Here is a 23,324-nt window from a genome sequence, read left to right as displayed (position 1 = left end):
TTTTTTAAATATGCAAAACTTTAAAATCTAAATATTTCACTATACTTATGTGCCAAATTAACGTCAGATTCGACACGTTTGTTTAATGAGATGATATATCCTTCAAAAAAGGCCACTTAAAAGAAATTTAAAAAACATTTTCTGCGGAACTACAAAATGGCGGACTCCATGATTGAAAACGTGTTTTTCTCATTCGTCCCCTCATTTTGCGGCGGTTCGGCGTCAAAATCGGGTCTTAAACAGCTTGTTGATATTGCTGAAGACAACAAACTATTTTCTTTGCAGGTTAGTATACAATCACTATTTATTTTAATTGGATGTCTATTTTAATCAGCAGGCACCTCTATCGGATGTCTATCATTTAACTGTACTCTCGACACGACGTCTGAACCACTGAGCTGGCATCGTTGAAAGCCAGTTCAGGTCTATGATGTTGCATCTTGGGTGTTCTCAGTGTCTATATGTTTGACAATGGAACTTCACACTTGGGACTTAAGGTGTGATGGTGTGTCATGTGTCAAAATTAGGTCACTCTGACCTACATTTTGACTTTTGACCTATACATGTATCAAAGAAAAAATCGTCTGTGCTCTACCTCATACAGTACTAGAACGTATGCTTGTGACTTGGGTTCACTGAGGTGTGGCAAAACTCAAAAGTAGGTAATCATGACTGACATACATTTTGTCCTTTCGCCAATGCAACATCAGAGGGAAAATTATCCAAGCCCTATCATATATTCACATAATCCAAAAGGTTCTGATTTTAATATCGCCTTTAAAGCTGATTTACTTAGTAAGATCGTCATAAAATTCAGACTAATATTCACGCTAACCAATATTTTGACCTCAGACCAACATCAGAGAAAAATGTTGTCTGGGCGGTCAAATGGAACAACCTTGTTTATTACAAATTTCTCATTGATGCATTCTTCCAATATAATTTCACATCCAATGGAAAACAGTAATTTTTAGGTCACCTGAGAGGAAGTCTCAGTTGACCTGTTGGGATTGCCTTTTGTCTGGTGTTGTGTGTCATAAACAATTTGCATTTTCCACTTCTCCAAAATCACTTGAATGAACCAAATTGAATGAAATTTGGCAGGAATCAAATACTCTTCACAGATACATTGTAGAAAGGTTTTAAGGTGCTTTACCAAAATTGTGAATTTCATGACCATAAGGCCTCAAATTTGTCCCTCGAACCCGGTAAACTTTACCATAATTTATATAGGAAAATCACATTTTTGACTATCATTTGTTAGATCACCTGCCCAAAGGTCAAGTGAGCTTATGCCGTGATGCGGCGTCCGGCATTTGGCCGTTTGGTGTCAACTTTTTCCTTTAAACAACTTCACAAAATCCAAGAGGCCTTCAGACCTGATATTGGTCATGTGTTACGCTGGGATGATTGACCATGACCTTGACCCTCATTCAAGGTCACAGGGGTCAAATATGCTGAAATCTTTGAACAACTTCTTCTTAATATTAAACCAAGAGGCCCAGTGACTTGATATTGGGCCTGCAGCATGCTGGGTTGAAGGGCTACCAAGTTTGTTCAAATGAATGACCTTGACCTTCATTCAAGGTCACATGGGTCAAATAGGCTAAAATCTTCAAATGACTTCTTCTCAATAACCAAGAGGCCCAGGGACTTGATATGGGGCTTGTGTCATTCTGGGGTGAAGGGCTACGAAGGCGATACAGGCCCATAGGGCCTCTTTTTTCATTTCTATTGGAATTTATTCTAACTTGGTTGATATTATCAGCATGGGATGACAGTTTGATGGTATACACTTTAGCCCTGATTGACAGACCCTGAGGTGCTGATTGGCGGGGTCAATTTTTTAGCTTAAATTTCAGAAATCTTCTTCTCAAGACCCAAATAAGATTGAATCAAATACTTTTCATAGATGGATGGATCTTAAGTGCTTTACCATTTCATGACCCTGGGATCTCATATTTGCCCTTGGGGAGGAGGTGCCCTTAATACTGTAGTTTATATAAGGAAATCACATTTTTGACTCTCATTTGTGTCATTGCTATTGGAATTAGCAGTTAACGTTTTGGAAGGCAGTTTTAAATTTGCTGGTATGTAATTAACTGGTATTGGCCCCAAGAGGCTGATTGGCGGGGTCAAAAAGGGTCAAATTTACAGAAATATTTCAAAACTCAGGTGACAGTAAAGGCCCATGGGCCTCTTGTTTAATTATCTAGTTCTAATATGTTACCTTAATTATTTTTTGACAGAAACCAGGAAAACTACATGAAATTATTGGTCATATCAACACTTGTCTGAACTCAACAAAGCAAAGGTAGGGTTTATTAAATGCTGATTGATACTAGTGTTTTTAGCTCACCTGCCCGAAGGGCAAGTGAGCTTATGCCATGGTGCGGCGTCCGTCGTCCGTCCGTCCGGCCGTCCGGCCGTCCGTCCGGCCGTCGGCCGTCCGGCGTCAACTTTTTCATTTAAACAACTTCTTCTCAATAACCAAGAGGCCCAGGAACTTCATATTGGGCCTGTAGCATACTGGGGTGAAGGGCTACCAAGTTTGTTCAAATAATTGACCTTGACCTTCATTCAAGGTCACATGGGTCAAATAGGCTATAATCTTCAAACGACTTCTTCTCAATAACCAAGAGGTCCAGGGACTTGATATTGGGTCTGTAGCATGCTGGGATGAAGGGCTACTAAGTTTGTTAAAATAAATGACTGTGACCTTCATTCAAGGTCACATTTGTCAAATAGGCTATAATCTTCAAACGACTTCTTCTCAATAACCAAGATGCCAAGGGACTTGATATTGAGCCTGTAGCTTGCTGGGGTGAAGGACTACCAAGTTTGTTCAAATAAATGACCTTGACCTTCATTCAAGGTCACACTGGTCAAATAGGCTATAATCTTCAAACGACTTCTTCTCAATAACCAAGAGGCCCAGGAACTTGATATTGGGCCTGTAGCATGTTTGGGTGAAGGGCTACAAAGTTTGTTCAAATAAATGACCTTGACCTTCATTCAAGGTCACATTGGTCAAATAGGCTATAATCTTCAAACAACTTCTTCTCAATAACCAAGAGGCCCAGGGACTTGATATTGGGCCTGTAGCATGCTGGGGTGAGGGGCTACCAAGTTTGTTCAAATAAATGACCTTGACCTTCATTCAAGGTCACATGGGTCAAATAGGCTATAATCTTCAAACAACTTCTTCTCAATAACCAAGAGGCCCAGGGACTTGGTATTTGGCCTGTAGCATGCTAGGGTAAAGGGCTACAAAGTTTGTTCAAATAAATGACCTTGACCTTCATTCAAGGTCACATGGGTCAAATGGGCTATATTCTTCAAACAACTTCTTCTCAATAAGCAAGAGGCCCAGGGACTTGATATTGGGCATGTAGCATGCTGGGGTGAAGGGCTACAAAGTTTGTTCAAATAAATGACCTTGACCTTCATTCAAGGTCACATTGGTCAAATAGGTTGTAATCTTCAAACGACTTCTTCTCAATAACCAAGAGGCCCAGGGACTTGGTATTGGGTCTGTAGCATGCTTGGGTGAAGGGCTACCAAGTTTGTTCAAATGAATTGCCTTGACCTTCACTTAAGGTCACATTGGTCAAATAGGCTATATTCTTCAAATGACTTCTTCTTAATAACCAAGAGGCCCAGGGACTTGATATTGGGCCTGTAGCATGCTTGGGTGAAGGGCTACAAAGTTTGTTCAAATGAATGACCCTTGACCTACATTTAAGGTCACAGGGGTGAAATCGGCTTAAATCTGTAAAAAATAATTTTGCGATAGCCAAGAGCCTCCTAGACCAGATATTAGGCCAATAAAATGCTGGAATGAAGGACTAAAAAATTTATTAATATGAATAAACCTAGCTTACTATGATAATCAGCATAGTATCTAGAAATGACCTCAATCAACTTCAAAGTTGCTGTAGAGCCAGGTGAGCGATACAGGCCCATTGGGCCTCTTGTTCCTGTCTAGGGCCTATATGTTTGGGTCGGATTAAGGCCCCATTTCCCAGTTGTGTTTTATTCTTTCCCAAGGAAGTCATCAAAATTCACAGAAATCTTTTCATCTTGTATTTTTGCACCCCGTAAGACACAAAATACATCAAACATGAAATTATTACAAACCCTCCCCTTATTAATAAAAAAATGATATATAGATTTCCAAGTTGTGAATTGAACTTCCTTTTTAAAATTTTCACCATGTGGCAATTTATCCAAATAGCCAGAAAAAGCACAGTATTCTTGGATAGTACTTTTTCGTGTTCAATATGTTCATTGATGAACTCTTTACCTACTATAAACTAACTCTGATAGATATTTCATACGTGAAACCATCTGAGACATTTTGCATTATTCTGGGACAACAATTAAAACATCTACAGCTACAGTCAGGATCTGATCTGTATCTCCATGTGGTAATTTATCTAAATAGCCAGAAAAAAAGTAAATACCTATATTCACAAGGTCTCAGAGTCTGATCTCAAACAACCAATTGCAACTCCTTCATGGATATGATAGAAAGCAGAAGTTGATGGAAAGAAGTCTTAACCCTTCTCAAAGCTTACCATTTTGGAGCACTTTGTTTCCCCAGCTGTCAGTGATAATCATCACAAGTTAATACTGGTGTCATCCACATTTCATAAAACTGAGTAAAGATAATGCATATGTAGTAGATTTTATTTACCTGTATTTTGTTTCTGGCTGTAATGACTTGAGCTATCAATACCATTCTACATCTGGTGATGTTTCCCCCTTCCTGTGTTATCTGTCTGCATCTGAGAATTATTCAAACTGAAACAAATTATCAGTATGGGTTTGATTCAAATGTAAACATCTGTTCATTTCATTTTAGATTGGAAGGATTGTTGTTGCTTGATAAGGTATTGGAACAATGTGTGACCGGGGTTTTCACACAGAATGCACTTACTTGGATTCGATTCATGATACAGATTTTCCAGGTAAGTGTATAATGTCCCAGGTAGATGTGTTTGTTGTAAATTTTAAATCAGTAATTATCAGTTAATTGAACTTCAGGAAGTCAAGGCCATGTAACAGAATCATATTTATATTTTCAAAATAAAATAATTGCATTGATTTATAACTGTATATATGTACCATTATATATATTCTCTTTTAGTTTAAAATGTAACTGTATCTCTGGATAAAAGCCATGTAAGCAGGGACGCTCTTTATCATATCAAAATCTTTGAGTCTTCAATTAAAACACTAACCTAGAATAGGGTGACTGCCAGTGGCTATGATTAATTGAAGGTGATATTGGTTAATATTGTACACTGATCATAATTGTTTTTTGTTTGTAGTCACATGACCCTCCAAGTATACAGCGTCTGGCATGTCATGTTTGTGGGAAAATTCTGGGCATTGTCAGTGACTTTACATCCTTGAGCCGTGAGGTTACCTCCCTTGTGCCACAGATCATCTCTGCCCTGCTTCTGGCTCCCACAGAGGTAACTCTACAAAAATACATGATGCTATTAATATCATGTCTAGGCCAAGGTTAAGGTCATTTCTGGTAGAATGATATAAACCTTGTACATAAAATATAAACTGAAAACTTGTTTGTATTTCAAATAAATAATGGTGGTCTAATAAGATACTTGACTGGTGACCAAAGGATCGTTAATAGAAGTACCAGCACAGGCACTGTGTTGTATCCTTTACTCTGTTGTGTTCCAGTCAGCTGTAGATAAGTACATGTATGCAAACCATTATAATTAGCACCAAATGGCAGCTTAGTCTGTATCCTTCCCCAGGGAGGTACGAATGATGATGGTTGGTAGCTAAAGACCTGATATCCACAGGTAATTTGTGAAACACTTTGACACAGCTGTTTTGCTGTACGTGATGAAGTGGTCTATATGAACTTCAAATTATTATCATTTAATATCAATTGATTATTACAGTGACTTCAGTTTCTTGTGGTTGATCAGTGGAAAAAATAGTGGACTTGTAACAGAATTAGGATATTGCTTTTTCAGTTGTTTTATTTTGATGACATGAATAAGAGATTTTGATATGAAATGAGACTTAATAAGAATGTATATATTATTAATTATTTTTCATTGTTTTAACTTTTGTTGATAAAAACTGTTTAAATATTTTGTGTTGATAATTGGTGTTACAGTGGAGAAATGAAGCATGCCTCTGTATCAACAGTTGTATACTTAACTATCCAGGTCCCTGTGCTACATTCAAGGTAGGTTACTCATGTCCCTGTGCGACATGAAAGTAAGGTTACATTAATTGTATCTAATATATAGAGGTATTTTCCATTCTTGTCAAAGCAAATGCAAGATTGCAAAATTTATCAAAATACTCAAAAATGTTATATCAGCCCCGTACTTTGAGTTTATCATGTGTTGTGTCCCAGGGGTTATTATAGTATAGATATTGTAATAAAAATGAATTCTATAATGTGATATTACTGAATTTCCTCATGTTTAACAAGAGTGTGTTGATAGTAATTAACAATTAAAAATTATATTTTATGTATCTGGTAATTAAAATTTGTGGAAAACAAATTCAATAAAATCATTTGAACTTTACCAGTACTTAAAGATAACGTTATTATTCTTTATGTTTTTAGGGTAAGATCGATACATTTGTGGTGAAGGAGCTTTCTACCGACTTAGTATCTAAGGTAACGTTAGATTTCCATCATTAGTATCTATGGTAACGTTAGATTTCCATCATTAGTATCTAAGGTAACGTTAGATTTCCATCATTAGTATCTATGGTAACGTTAGGTTTCCATCAGTTAAGTATGATTTGTTTTCACCTTTTCACATATAATGCAAAGTCAAAGTTAAAACAAATGTAATGTTGGATATATTGATTTCAGATAAAGTAAAAGAACAGGAAGTCCATTTTTAAAGATGCACACATTATTTTCATCAAAATGAGATTGAGTAACATTTGAGAAACTTCTGGGTACTCAATGGTACACAAGGTTGAATTGTAATTTTGGTGACACACATTTTATTACCATTAGGAAGTGGTACGATGCTTTGCTTTGCTGAGTCGGTGCGGGGGTGGAGGGAACATGGGACTGAAGCACACAGAGGGCTGGAGTGTCCAGCTTAACCGTGTGGTCAACGGTCTTCACACAGTGCTTGATCTCCTCTACGAACAACTGGACACAGGTAGGAGATCGTGTCGTACAGTAAATTATTTCAAACTTACCATACCTGTACAAACTGTGGTCAGTTTTACAGTTATCACAACCATGGGCAATGCTAAGTCTGGCATGAACAAAATAAGTCAGTTTTACAGTTATCACAACCATGGGCAATGCTAAGTCTGGCATGAACAAAATAAGTCAGTTTTACAGTTATCACAACCATGGGCAATGTTAAGTCTGGCATGAACAAAATAAGTCAGTTTTACAGTTATCACAACCATGGGCAATGTTAAGTCTGGCATGAACAAAATAAGTCAGTTTTACAGTTATCACAACCATGGGCAATGTTAAGTCTGGCATGAACAAAATAAGTCAGTTTTACAGTTATCCCAACCATGGGCAATGCTAAGTCTGGCATGAACAAAATAGGTCAGTTTTACAGTTATCACAACCATGGGCAATGCTAAGTCTGGCATGAACAAAATAGGTCAGTTTTACAGTTATCACAACCATGGGCAATGCTAAGTCTGGCATGAACAAAATAGGTCAGTTTTACAGTTATCACAACCATGGGCAATGTTAAGTCTGGCATGAACAAAATAAGTCAGTTTTACAGTTATCACAACCATGGGCAATGTTAAGTCTGGCATGAACAAAATAAGTCAGTTTTACAGTTATCACAACCATGGGCAATGCTAAGTCTGGCATGAACAAAATAGGTCAGTTTTACAGTTATCACAACCATGGGCAATGCTAAGTCTGGCATGAACAAAATAGGTCAGTTTTACAGTTATCACAACCATGGGCAATGTTAAGTCTGGCATGAACAAAATAAGTCAGTTTTACAGTTATCACAACCATGGGCAATGCTAAGTCTGGCATGAACAAAATAGGTCAGTTTTACAGTTATCACAACCATGGGCAATGTTAAGTCTGGCATGAACAAAATAGGTCAGTTTTACAGTTATCACAACCATGGGCAATGCTAAGTCTGGCATGAACAAAATAGGTCAGTTTTACAGTTATCACAACCATGGGCAATGTTAAGTCTGGCATGAACAAAATAAGTCAGTTTTACAGTTATCACAACCATGGGCAATGTTAAGTCTGGCATGAACAAAATAAGTCAGTTTTACAGTTATCCCAACCATGGGCAATGATAAGTCTGGCACGGACAAAATAAGTCAGTTTTACAGTTATCACAACCATGGGCAATGTTAAGTCTGGCATGTACATCACAGGTATACATGTAATACTTGAAGAAAACTCGCTGCCTGTAGCATGGATTTTAAATTTATGTAGCATGGTTTCTAAAAAACAAAGCTAATGAATTTTTAAATGGATTTTGACAAACTTCATATACTAGTCAAGTATGAGAATACCTCAAAGGAGTTCATGATTCAAGGTCCCAAGGTCAAAACAAGGTCAATCTTACTATTTATAGCAATCTTTGTCTGAAAAGTCTTTGTTCAAATTTCATAATTGTATTTGTCAAGTATGCAGATTTGTCAAAGATGCAGATAATTTACTCAAACCAGTTCATACCAGGGTTTATTGCAGGGTATTTCAGAAGGTATACTTGGCAATCAAGGGGTTTTGTATCACTTGTGATGCCTTGTTTGACCTGTGACCTCTGACATGTTTGACCTTTGTGAGCTCCTGGCCTCTAACTATTAAGTATTGATGCATTATCTACCCTACAGTTGCACCACCAAGGAAGGAGGAGGATGGCTCTCGGGCCCTACCCCTGGGGGAAGTTCCAATATCGTACCCAGATAGGTACCACAGCCTTGTCTCCAGGTACCATGCCTACTGTAGCTGTCTGCAAGCCTTACTCAGGTAATACTTACTGTTAGCTATATATCTGTTGTATAACAAGGGTGGCAATAATTTACTTCTTAAAAGAATTATCAAGAATACATTTTCCAGCATTAGATTTTGATATCGTGGTTAAATAAAATGAAAATTTATCCTATTTTACCAGTGAAGATCAGAAAAGTCTAGAAAAATACATTATTCTGAGACAATGGTCACAATTTTCAAATAAAGCAAGATTTGGGTTAATGCAAAGTAAATGGCACACTTAGCCTACTCTCATATTGAAATGAAAAGGTATTGAGATTAGCAGCCACATAAATGACAAACATAAACTTTGAAATTGCTTTAGTCATTAGTAGCAGGTGAGTGATACAGGCCAGTTGAGTATGTATCTTGTTAGCTCACCTGGCCGGAATGAAATTGGGTCTGGAGCAATATTGGGTAAAGGAGATCTAATGTTGTATAAAGAGAGGGTGTGGCTCCCTTGGGGCCCTAGTGGAGGGATCCAATAGGGGACACTGAGGTAAATGTTTAAATCGCTACTTGTCCTGGCCTGTTCGTTTATGTGGACAAACCGTTGCGTCAGTTTTTAAATGTGATATTTCAAACATATATCTTGATGGACCTGCAAATGTTAATACAGGCCTTGGAAGTCTTTTTCAAGGCTCAGTTGAAAACAATATGAAATCATCAGGTCAGTCTTTATTTCATAAACAATCAACACTGGTCCAACCATTTGGACTGCAAAAACAAAAACGGCCCTGAATGCATTTTGATGAAATTTGGTCAAGAGCATTATTTGGCAAAGGAGATCAAATTTTATATAAAATGAAGAGTTCCCATAGGGAAATATTAAAAAAAAAAAAAAATCCTTCTTTTTCTTTAAGAATTACAGGATTTGGTCCACATTTGGTGGTCAATGCAGGCCCTCTGGGCCTCTTGTTTATTTCTAGAAAATGAAATTGATTCTAAGTGAATATATTTATTTACCTGTAAATTGTGATACTGTGTATTTAATTGAGTGTTGAGATTTGTCCTGTCTATGACTGATCTTTTGTGTTTACAGTGAGAGTTTCCCAGCTCTGGTGAAGGTTCCATCCCAAGCAATCCTCAATCTCATCTGTAGAATTTTGTCTGTTAATTGTAAAACACTGGTAAGTCTATACTTAATTGTTATCTGACATCCATTCCTGATACCACATGTTACCTACATGTTTATCATGAGATCAGTGGTAGATGTATCAAGTAAAATGTCAGACTTTTCTTATTAATGTTCCAGTAATAGACAACCCCATCTACACACTTTTATCATCATACAGCTGTTGCATAATGCCTGCTGATAATGAGGCCTCCCAAGACCTTACTACTGGTAGTATCACACAAAAATATAAAGCTAGCATGATGTAACCTCACATTAGTCTGACAACAGGCTAACCAAAGTGGTAAGGAATACTAATGTAACATGGAGACTGTTAATATTGGTGTTCTTAACAGGTTCAACAAATGGTGGGCTGTTCAAATCACCCTGTCTGTGGTTTGTCGTTGGTGATTTGTCCATAGACAATCCTTGTTATTGCTTTTTCTTTTAGAATTAGTATACCAAAATGATCTTTCTTAAATTTTATATGTAGGTTCCCTTCCATCCCAAGATGTTCAATTTTAAGAATGATAAAAAAAACAGTTAGCCATTCTTTGTTTCAATCAAGAAAGAAAATAGAAAGATGAGGAAAGTCAAATCTTACATAGATTCAATAAAGATCATTTAATGTAGGATGCTAGGATCCCTCTGGGATATCTTATTGAGATATTTAAGGATATGGCAGGAAAAACACCAAAAAAAAAAGAGAAAAATACACATGTACCTTGAAAATAAAATCAATAGAGAAAGTTATTTGATTCATACAAAAATAGCATTTACAATTTAATGTACCCTAATTTCAAATGAAAGTATTTACACACTCTTAAAATAGTGATATGTATATGTTTAATCTGATATTTCTTTCTTCAGACCTCTAGACCTTCTACACAGCAACTTTTGTTAGCCGGATTTATACCATCAATACACAAGGTGGCCATCTCTCTTCTCCAGAGCCTCATCAAATGGTAACTATTTATAGTAATAATGCCATATACTGTCTGTTACACATTCAAAACAAGTCTCAAAACTTTTCGTTATTACTATCTTCTAGAAAGCTATAATGATAAGGAAGTTGTAATAGTCAGGATCATGTTTGTTGTACCATATTCTATGAAGCAATGTCTTTGAATCTTCTTGGCCCAGTTTTTCAAAGGGTGATTAGCATAATCACAGTTTAATAACAATTTCAAAACCCTGATAAAATCATTTCTGGTAAATTTGACTTGACAAAATTTTATGAAACTATAATACTCATCTGTCTCTTCCTATCTGCTCATTTCAATGAAAACATACACACAGGTTTTGAAGTAACAGGGAACTTCTTATTCACTTATCAAGAGATTAAACTAATCACCTTTTGAACAACTGGGCTCTGGTGTTGATAGGACCAGACTCGGTATAGGTCTAGCACAACTAAATCAGCCAATCAGCTGGTGTTTCACCTGAACCAAGTCCCTGAAGAAAATGTGTTTCTTAGGTTTGTAGCTATTTCCTGACTAAATAACACATCAATAGGTACTTTCTATATACGAGAATAAAGGGTAGGGTCATGAGATTTTGAAAATCAAAAATATACACTCCTGTTATAAATACATGTAGAAAGATGTAGGATTCCAGGTGTAAAAAGGCGGGAATTCCCCAGGTGGTGATTCCCCTGTCCACTGTAAATATCGGGGTCACTGTCTTCCAAGTACTGGTGTGCTCTTATTTGCTATTAAACCTATGTAATGATATCATTTTTCTGGTAGGGAAATCTTTTAAACATTATTTTTGATATAATTTCACAACATTTGAACTTCAAATGAGCGATTGAGGGGATGGAATCATTGGTCATAACATATAGTGTAATAATTAGTTGTGTGAGACCTTAAGGGAACTGACACGTGTTGAGGCGACTCTGACCTTCGCTGTCCGTACAACTATGAACATAAAAATATTAATCATCCCAGGCTTCATACAGGATATACGTGACAAAATTTTAATGCTTACTCTGTTTGAAATTGACTGGACACTGGATGTAGTATATATATATCGCACTCGTGAAAATATTGATATTCTGTCATACTCTTGAAAAATATGTTATATTAAACGGGAAACCATTCTATATCCTCTATATGTTATGTGACTAAGGTCTTACAAGAAACAAACTCATTTTTACATATTATTCACTTTGTTATCTGTGTTATGTAGAGAATCAAGAAGTAAGGATGCATATGATGATGTCGACTATTACTCAACCACCAGATCTACTTTGTCCATCACACTAACTAGACGTCATTTACACATGCGCCGTCATATGGAAACACTGCAGTGATTGGTTGTTGTTGATTCGCATACAATGTTATTACATTAGAAGGAACAGCTGAATATAGTAAATATTTGAGGATACAATAAATCCAAAACTGTTATTTTGTAGCTGTAAACGTCACCTGCTGCCACACACAAAGCTTGTGCTGACTCTTCTTGTACAGGAACTAATCTGGAGCCATGCCACACCTAACTACGGACAGACAGGCCCCTACAGGTAACATGCCACACCTAACTACGGACAGACACGCCCCTACAGGTAACATGCCACTCCTATCTACGGACAGACACGCCCCTACAGGTAACATGCCACTCCTATCTACGGACAGACACGCCCCTACAGGTAACATGCCACTCCTAACTATGGACAGCTACGCCCCTACAGGTAACATGCCACTCCTAACTATGGACAGACACGCCCCTACAGGTAACACACCACACCTAACTACTGACAGACACGCCCCTACAGGTAACATGCCACTCCTAACTATGGACAGACACGCCCCTACAGGTAACATGCCACTCCTAACTACGGACAGACACGCCCCTACAGGTAACACACCACTCCTAACTACGGACAGACACGCCCCCCCACTACAGGTAACACACCACTCCTAACTATGGACAGACAGGCCCCTACAGGTAACATGCCACACCTAACTACGGACAGACACGCCCCTACAGGTAACATGCCACTCCTAACTACGGACAGACACGCCCCTACAGGTAACATGCCACACTTAACTACGGACAGCCACGCCCCTACAGGTAACATGCCACTCCTAACTACTGACAGACATGCCCCTACAGGTAACATGCCACTCCTAACTACTGACAGACATGCCCCTACAGGTAACACACCACACCTAACTACTGACAGACACGCCCCTACAGGTAACACACCACACCTAACTACTGACAGACACGCCCCTACAGGTAACACGCCACACTTAACTACTGACAGACACACTCCTACAGGTAACACGCCACACCTAACTACGGACAGCCACGCCCCTACAGGTAACATGCCACTCCTAACTACTGACAGACATGCCCCTACAGGTAACACACCACACCTAACTACTGACAGACATGCCCCTACAGGTAACACACCACACCTAACTACTGACAGACACGCCCCTACAGGTAACACACCACACTTAACTACTGACAGACACGCTCCTACAGGTAACATGCCACACCTAACTACGGACAGCCATGCCCCTACAGGTAACACACCACACCTAACTACTGACAGACACGCCCCTACAGGTAACACACCACACCTAACTACTGACAGACATGCCCCTACAGGTAACACACCACACCTAACTACTGACAGACACGCCCCTACAGGTAACACACCCCACCTAACTACTGACAGACACACCCTTACAGGTAACACACCACACCTAACTACTGACAGACATGCCCCTACAGGTAACACACCACACCTAACTACTGACAGACACGCCCCTACAGGTAACACACCCCACCTAACTACTGACAGACATGCCCCTACAGGTAACACACCACACACCTGTACATACACTTTGTATATATAACTAGCATGAGTTTCAGGCAAATATTGAACACCTAGTTGAGTTGTGTTAATGTGTATGATAATCAAAGAAATTGATATAAGAGTAGGATAAAGTTCCGGAATAAACAACATGTATTAATGGTTTCATTGTAAACACATAGACAGCTCTCATTGTTTACACTGAATTGTCTATGATTACAGTGAGCTGAGGAAGACTGTTTACAGCTGTCTAACTCAATGGTTCCAAGTGTCATACACCTTCGTAGAGACGACCACGGAAGACTCTGCCTTGTGTGAGGAAATTTTACATGATGCTGGAATGCAATTTGACACACTAAAGGTAATACATATATATTGATCTGTTATTGGTTGGGTGTACATATTTCTACTGATAAGTTGGAATAAGTCTACTTTGTATGTTATAGTCATTGTTGTGATGTCCAGTATACAGTTACACATTTCATTTGATCATGAAGTTTGTATCTAATTAATGAAAGTGATATGATCCGTCTTGTAAATGTGATAAGACATTAAATCAGAGACTGATCAAATCTTAACTGTATCATTGGTCATGTGATCTTGTAAGCATTTTCCAGTGGCTGCTGTCGGTGATCTTTACAATCATTGGCTGCACTTGTATTTTGTCTTGGTACATGTAATCAACTGACACCATATTTTAATTTTTCGAAACCAAAGGATGATATTGTCCATTGATTTGAATATTTCTATTTTTAGAATGGAGTCTATTTTCTTACAAATATAAATTTTCTTACTGGTATATGTTGAAGTGATGGGTCAGAGAAGCCGTAGGTCTGTAGTTTAGACCTCTATAACAGGCAAAAGGTATCACAATATCCTTTGCTGCTTCTTTCACAAACAATTCTTCACAAAGACAAGGAACCTGCAATACAATTAAAGAATTAATTTGTAATTTGTAATGTGTGTCGTTATTAACCTGTGGTTTGATATCAGCTTTCCAGTGGTGCTGGAGATGGTACCAGTAAGTCAGACTCACAACCTCCTCCTCGCAAGAAAAAGAAGATAGGCTACCAGGAGATATCACAGGGTATCAGCTCACAGAGGAAGATTGACAGGTTGGCTGGGGCTGATCTTGTCACCACAGCATTAGAGGGTTAGTGATCTTTCAGAGGGTTTTAGGGTGATAATGGGCCCCATTCCCAATTGAAAGTATTTCATATTTAGTTAAACCAAATTCTCTAATTTGTAGATTTCTCCTAGAAATTAAAAATAATCTCTCCGTTTCACCAATTTTATTCCCAAAATGAGACAAAAAGTCCCATTCCAAATGAGTGAGAGAAAAACAGGTATGCCCTCAGACTACTGTGATACAGTGTTACCTATAGCAGGTAGATTTAGTTCATTGTGTTGATTATATTACACACCTATTCTTTCTGTTTTGGTCATTCAGGTATCCTTATTGAATTTCTATTATTTATTCACAGTAATATTTCCCCCGGTCAATAGTATTTCTATATATGACTGAACTTTGTCTATGCATGAAACATTTGGCCTGTTTAGGGAGTGGTCAATTCACAGACACAAACAAAGTTGATCGATGAGGATCGAGATATAATTGTTCCAATACTTTTATGTGTCAATAGACATAAGCAATTAACATGTGTCCTGTTGGCATATTTTGCAATATCCTGTCAAAATTGTCAAATACCGTTATTAGACATCAAAGCAGGGGTGTCATTTTGATGGAATGTGGATCTAATAATCACTTGAACACATCAGGATGTGTCCATATTCACCTTGACTTTAATGAATTCACAGATCCCTGTGATGACATAAACCTAGATGTGAGATATGTAAAAAAGTAGTTCTGTACATTATAACACATCAGAATTTCTTTACTTAATACAGCTCTATACTGGTGGCTCACAGCACTCGGACCTCAGTTGTCACACAAACTGTTACAGGTAAGATCTCCAGTGATACACAAACTGTTACAGGTAAGATCCCCAGTGATACACAAACTGTTACAGGTAAGATCTCCAGTGACACACAAAGTGTTACAGGTAAGATCTCCAGTGATACACAAACTGTTACAGGTAAGATCTCCAGTGACACACAAACTGTTACAGGTAAGATCTCCAGTGACACACAAACTGTAACAGGTAAGATCTCCAGTGACACACAAACTGTTACAGGTAAGATCTCAGAAGAAAATTGTTAAGGATAGATGGTTCTGTGAATCCTATGCAGCAATCACCAAAGAGAATTTATAGAAAATTTCAATTATGTCTGGTTAGAAAATATTCAAGGTTTTTTCCCAAGTGAGCTTTTCTTGTTTTAAGAAATAGCCTATCTATATTAAATAACCTCCAACAATATATATTGTATGTTAGCTTTGTTGTTTTCAAGTAATTTCATTGTTTTATCAATCAGAACTACTGTAATGTTTTGCAGAGTATACAGGAGTTTGCTATTTCAACATGCCTTGCAATGTTCCAAAAGAAGAAAAACTCGGAGATTCCATATAGTGACCCATGCTGTAGACACCAGGTACTGAGGGTGCTGCTGGCATGTTGTATGATACCTCACCCCTCAACACCCTCACCCCTCCACTGCTCTCTGGGGATCTTCAGGATGGGGCTCCAAGATCAATCCTGCATGGTAAGTAGAGTGTCTGGTTCTCTCTCCTCAACACCCTTACCATCCACTACAGTATCAGATACATCCACGTCACAGATTAGTGGGAAACACTTGTCAACTCCCTTACCATCCACTACAGTATCCGATACATCCATGTCACAGATTAGTGGGAAACTGACACCTTGGTCGTCACAGATTAGTGGGAAACACTCAACACCCTTACCATCCACTACAGTATCCGATACATCCACGTCACAGATTAGTGGGAAACACTCCTCAACTCCCTTACCATCCACTACAGTATCTGATACATCCACGTCACAGATTAGTGGGAAACACTCGTCAACTCCCTTACCATCCACTACAGTATCTGATACATCCACGTTACAGATTAGTGGGAAACACTCATCAACTCCCTTACCATCCACTACAGTATCAGATATATCAACGTCACAGATTAGTGGGAAACACTTGTCAACTCCCTTACCATCCACTACAGTATCTGATACATCCATGTCACAGATTAGTGGGAAACTGACACCTTGGTTGTCACAGATTAGTGGGAAACACTCTTCAACTCCCTTACCATCCACTACAGTATCTGATACATCCACGTTACAGATTAGTGGGAAACACTCGTCAACCCCCTTACCATCCACTACAGTATCCGATATATCCACGTCACAGATTAGTGGGAAACACTCCTCAACTCCCTTACCATCAACTTCAGTATCCGATACATCCACATCACAGATTAGTGGGAAACACTCAACACCCTTACCATCCACTACAGTATCTGATACATCCACGTTACAGATTAGTGGGAAACACTCAACACCCTTACCATCCACTACAGTTTCTCATACATCCACGTCACAGATTAGTGGGAAACTGACACCTTGGTTGTCACAGATTAGTGGGAAACACTCCTCAACTCCCTTACCATCCACTACAGTATCCGATACATCCACGTCACATATTAGTGGGAAACTGACACCTCGGTTGTCACAGATTAGTGGGAAACACTGGTCAACACCCTTACCATCCACTACAGTATCTGATACATCCACGTCACAGATTAGTGGGAAACTGACACCTCGGTTGTCACAGATTAGTGGGAAACACTCGTCAACTCCCTTACCATCCACTACAGTATCTGATACATCCACGTCACAGATTAGTGGGAAACTGACACCTCGGTTGTCACAGATTAGTGGGAAACACTCGTCAACTCCCTTACCATCCACTACAGTATCCGATACATCCACGTTACAGATTAGTGGGAAACACTCGTCAACTCCCTTACCAACCACTACAGTATCTGATACATCCACGTTACAGATTAGTGGGAAACACTCGTCAACTCCCTTACCATCCACTACAGTATCCGATACATCCACGTTACAGATTAGTGGGAAACACTCGTCAACTCCCTTACCAACCACTACAGTATCTGATACATCCACGTTACAGATTAGTGGGAAACACTCGTCAACTCCCTTACCATCCACTACAGTATCTGATACATCCACGTCACAGATTAGTGGGAAACACTCGTCAACACCCTTACCATCCACTACAGTATCCGATACATCCACGTCACAGATTAGTGGGAAACTGACACCTCGGTCCTAGTATGGATATTTGTAAATTTGTTACTGAAAACTGCATCCTCTTAATTGCAGTGGTTTTGATCAATACAATCTCTGCACTAGATCACTAAATGAGAATGTAATCCTTGGATATTTTGAAGAGAGAAAACTGATTTACATGAAAACTATAACTTGTAAATAACTTTGTTTAATCAGACTACTGTTGATAAACATGTTAGAATATCTTATGGCTTCATCAAGAAATGTACAGGATACTACACTGGCCATTTCAGTAAAACTTGTATCTCACAGGAGAACTCCAAAAATTATGAAATTCTATGCATAGTACTGATGTAGGTGCGAGAGCAAATCTGGATTACATTGTATTTCATGGTGCTGTTTGGATAAATCACATCTCTCAAAAGAAGAACCTAGAGTCATCCAATTGAGTACCGGTAGATTTTTTAGCCCACCATCATCAGATGGTGGGCTATTCAAATCGCCCTGCGTCCGTGGTCCGTCGTCCGTCCGTCCGTCCGTCCGTCCGTCCGTCCGTCCGTAAACAATTCTTGTTATCGCTAATCCTCAGAAAGTACTGAAGGGATCTTTCTCAAATTTCATATGTAGGTTCCCCTTGGTGCCTAGTTATGCATATTGCATTTTGGGACCGATCGGAAAACAACATGGCCGACAGGCAGCCATCTTGGATTTTGACCATTGAAGTTTGTTATCGCTATTTCTAAGAAAGTACTGAAGGGATCTTTCTCCAATTTAATATGTGGGTTTCCCTTGGTGCCTAGTTATGCATATTGCATTTTGGGACCGATCGGAAAACAACATGGCCGACGGGCAGACATCTTGGATTTTGACCATTGAAGTTTGTTATCGCTATTTCTAAGAAAGTACTGAAGGGATCTTTCTCAAATTTCATGTGTAGGTTCCCCTTGGTGCCTAGTTATGCATATTGCATTTTGAGACCAATCGGAAAACAACATGGCCGACAAGCAGCCATCTTGGATTTTGACAATTGAAGATTGTTATCGCTATTTCTCAAAAAGTACAGAAGGGATCTTCCTGAAATTTCATATGTAGGTTCCCCTTAGTGCCTAGTTATGCATATTGCATTTTGAGACCGATCTGAAAACAACATGGCCGACAGGCAGCCATCTTGGATTTTGACAATTGAAGTTTGTTATCGCTATTTCTGTGAAAGTACTAAAGGGATCTTTTTCATATTTGTTATGTAGGTTCCCCTTGGTGCTTAGTTATGCATATAGCATTTTGAGACCAATCGGAAAACAACATGGCCGACAGGCAGCCATCTTGGATTTTGACCATTAAAGTTTGTTATTGCCATTTCTGAGAAAGTACTGAAGGGATCTTTCTCAAATTTCATATGTAGGTTCCCCTTGGTGCCTAGTAATGCATATCGCATTTTGGGACTGATCGGAAAACAACATGGCCGACAGGCAGCCATCTTGGATTTTGACCATAGAAGTTTGTTATCGCTATTTCTGAGAAAGTTCTGATTGGATCTTTCTCAAATTTCATATGTAGGTTCCCCTTGGTGCCTAGTTATGCATATTGCATTTTGAGACCAATCAGAAAACAACATGGCCGACAGGCAGCCATCTTGGATTTCGAAAATTGAAACTGGTTATCACTATTACTAAGAAACTAATGAAGGGATCTTCCTGAAATTTCATATGTAGGTTCCCCCAGGTGCCTAGTTATGCATATTGCATTTTGAGACCAATCGGAAAACAACATGGCCAACAAGCAGCCATCTTGGATTTTGACAATTGAAGTTTGTTATCACTATTTCTCAGAAAGCACTGAAGGAATCTTTCTCAAATTCCATATATATAGGTTCCCCTTGGTGCCTAAATCTTAAATTTTATATATAGGTTTCCCTTGTTTGAAAAGTACTAGAGGTTCTTCTGAGTTTACACAGATTAGTAAGACTTAGAAGAAGAGAAAAGTAGAGAAAAGATCAATCTGACATGGAACCTATAAAGAACATTCAATGGTGGGCGCCAAGATCCCTCTGGGATCTCTTGTTTTTAAAATGCTATTCTTTTCAGCAGAGTTTTTGTTTCTTTCTTAAGTTTTGAAGGATATAATAAACTAGTGAAAAATAAAATGACTAATGATAAAAAATCAGAGAAAATAATAGTCTATTTCCACAATTTTTGCTGAAATAGTGATATGGACTATGATTTTAATTTCACTGTGATTTTTTTTAAATGCTGAAAACTGTGTCAAAAATGAAAACCTTGCAGTAGATATGTTTCCTCTTTCAGGTGAACAAGTTTTGCTTGGAGGCCCAGAGAGTTCTGGAAGTACTAATACATCCTCGTGCACCGTGTATGAAAGCCCCAGTAGTGGTGACCCAGGTTCTAGCTGTTGGAAGCAGTAAGGACAACCAGACTGGTCAACGATCAGACACAGAAATGGATGTTAATAGTCATCATGACAAATCTCTAGATACTTTACATCCAACAAAGCAACAAACAGATTCCCAAAAGACGGCATCATCTCATCAACAAACATCACTTTTTCTTCATTCTGTAAACCATGTTGAAACAGGAGACTCTGGGAGTAGCAGTTTATTTTCTAGGAAAACAAATAATAATATATCTTCAAATCTTCAAAAAGAAAGTATAGTATCCAAAACAACAATACCTGAGAGGTCATCTTCCACATTCAGAAGTCCTAGTGATGAAATGGAGGCATCAACTTCAGGTCAAGGATACACAATACAAGACTCGGTGATGATGGAAGAGGATGATGAATCTTCAAAAAGTGAGTTGTACACTGAAATGGAAGTTAACGTTGACAACAGCACTCCTGTGGTGGAGGTTGGCATTGACAACAGAACTAGTGTGGTTGAGGTTGGTGTTGAGAGCAGTACTAGTGTAGTAGAGGTTGGTGCTAACAGTAGGACTAGTGTGGTGGAGGATGACACTGAGACAGGGGTCAAAGAGTGCACTAGTGATACCAAGAAGGAAAAGGACACGGCTGTCCCAGACCCGACTGGAGATTCCCATGATACCATAGTTTTTAAGGACATCAGAGAAAACTGTGATAGGAAAGAGGTAAGAAGGAATTAACCATCCAGACCAACAAAAGAGATTAAATAAAAAAGAATATAAGTTGGTATAACTCATTTCACAATTGCTATAAAATAAATAAAAATTACATTTTATACAGACCCAGATTGTCCATCATTCATGTGTAAATAAAAACCTAGATTGACCCATTTTCCACATCCTTATTTATGGAATCATGAAAATATCACTGTGTGACTTCAAAGCTGCATGGTAATATATTTAATCATCTTGATATTTCAGGAAGGGAAGAAGGAAGATCAGGCTGATACTGAACTGGTTTCAATGTTGTCATCATTTGTCAATACTGCAACAGACAGTGGAGATGATCAGAATCAGTAGCTGGATACATTCTGCCTCCTCAGAAATTACCACTACATATCTACAACACTGTTACACCCAATTTCTCTAGAACTTATAAAGCCACCAAAATTGTAGACTGGTCCTGTTTCTCAAGAATATTGAAATTATAAATAGAATTAAGCTTTATGATTTCCTTAAAATTTCTGATTCTAAGTTTCAAACTTGTGGAGATAATATTGTATTGGAATTTGGCAGAGCAATGTTTAATAAAAAAAACTTTAAGGCTTATGGCGAGTCTACCAAAATTGGTGTATACCCTAGGCCTGTAGCTAAAACAAAGAATGCAAAACTTGAATTGGGCTGAAAATAGACATTTGATTCACTTTTTGGATTAAAAACATTAAACTTTGTTGGATTTTGAGAATTGTCAATCAAGGAGCTTTTCAAATGTGTTTTAAATTGTGGACACATCAACAATAAACAATGTATATTTACATATAACATAATTTATGCTTTTCAATCATTCACAACTAATGGAAGTTATTACATAATAAGCTCACCTGGTCCAAAGGACAAAGATGAGCATATGCCATACCCCAGTGTCCATCTGTCTGTCTGTGCATCCCTCAACAATGACAATGTTTGATGAAACCTTGTATGCAGTCAGATATCAACAAGATCTGGTACAAGCTGGAAAATGTGAATTATTTAACAGTAACTTACAGAGTTGTTGCCCTTTGTAATAATATAATTATTGGACCTTGTGAATGCGATTTCTGGAGTAAATATTCACCAAGTTTAATGAAACTTTGTTTGTCACTATTTATCATCAAGATCTCAGACAAGTTCGAAAATAGGAATTATTCGACAGTAACTTACAGAGTTATTTTCCTTTGTAATAATATTATTATCAACAATTTTTTAGCTCACCTGGCCCAAAAGTGATTCACTATCTAATTCCACAGAATTCATTTTTAAATTTTGGAATGATATAAGAAGCTAGATTAGAACTTATAAAGGAGGAGAAAGGAGCCAACGTCAGCTGGAAATCAGTGGGTTTTCTAAGTGTGGTACTTCGCGTTGAGTATGGATACCCTATAGGTATGCCGGGCAGTTAGAGTAAATAATTAAATATAAGAAGGAAGTAATAACTGCAACATACTCAAGTATTACCAATAAGTTGGAACTTTATTGTCTACTAGTTTCAACCCTATCGTAGGGTCTTCATCAGGACAATTTTTTACAGGTAAAATCCCCCCTGAAGTACTCTTCAGGAGGTTAACATTCAATTGTTAATTATGACGTAATAGTTATAATAACAATGTATTCAAGGGCAAGTAATTTCATTGTTGATTATGATTAACCGTCTGTTGTGAAAAAAATTACTAAAATTACTGAAAGATTATTGAAAACTTGAGTATGTTGCAGTTATTACTTCCTTCTTATATTTAATTATTTACTACAACTATGTACAGTATTTACAATTAAAACCCGGCCTGCTACACTACTCCCTCCTTCAAACGTGTTTGCCCCCGAACACACCAACCCAGGTTCTATCTCCAAGGAAGCCTCTTGCTTTCACTTGGTGTGGTCTGCGGCACCAATGTAAAAGTGCAAGGGGTGGTAGTGTGCAGCCAGCCGGGATCGAACCCGCGACCCTCGGCTTACTGGTCCGCCACTCTACTGACTGAGCTAAAGGGAAATTCCCCCTAGCCCGAAGCTAGAAGGCGACCATACA

General features: G+C 38.3%; 1 protein-coding gene across 1 annotated transcript; it reads left to right on the top strand.

Moving 5' to 3' along the window:
- The first annotated feature begins 117 nt into the window (after nt 1-117).
- LOC117342535 (proline-, glutamic acid- and leucine-rich protein 1-like) lies at nt 118-22,393 on the top strand. The gene is made up of 17 exons (XM_033904715.1): nt 118-285; nt 2,250-2,314; nt 4,868-4,973; nt 5,337-5,483; nt 6,161-6,232; nt 6,623-6,676; nt 7,028-7,178; nt 8,860-8,995; nt 10,041-10,128; nt 10,983-11,077; nt 12,529-12,636; nt 14,164-14,302; nt 14,935-15,094; nt 15,850-15,905; nt 16,396-16,602; nt 20,477-21,271; nt 21,527-22,393. The coding sequence occupies exons 1-17, from the start codon at nt 157-159 to the stop codon at nt 21,623-21,625; spliced, it is 2,607 nt and encodes an 868-aa protein (XP_033760606.1). The 5' UTR covers nt 118-156; the 3' UTR covers nt 21,626-22,393.
- Nucleotides 22,394-23,324: the final 931 nt, after the last annotated feature.

The sequence above is a fragment of the Pecten maximus genome, chromosome 14 (genome assembly GCF_902652985.1).
Source record: "Pecten maximus chromosome 14, xPecMax1.1, whole genome shotgun sequence".
NCBI classification, from domain to species: domain Eukaryota; kingdom Metazoa; phylum Mollusca; class Bivalvia; order Pectinida; family Pectinidae; genus Pecten; species Pecten maximus.
Note: the sequence above shows the minus strand (reverse complement) of the source record. Positions and strands in the feature narration are given on the sequence as shown.

Excerpts from the sequence above, each read along its gene's own strand:
- LOC117342535 (XM_033904715.1), top strand. The coding sequence starts at position 157 with ATGGCGGACTCCATGATTGAAAACGTGTTTTTCTCATTCGTCCCCTCA. Across the intron at positions 11,078-12,528 it reads CTCCAGAGCCTCATCAAATG|CTGTAAACGTCACCTGCTGC; the intron begins GTAACTATTTAT and ends GTTATTTTGTAG. Across the intron at positions 15,095-15,849 it reads TGTCACCACAGCATTAGAGG|CTCTATACTGGTGGCTCACA; the intron begins GTTAGTGATCTT and ends TACTTAATACAG.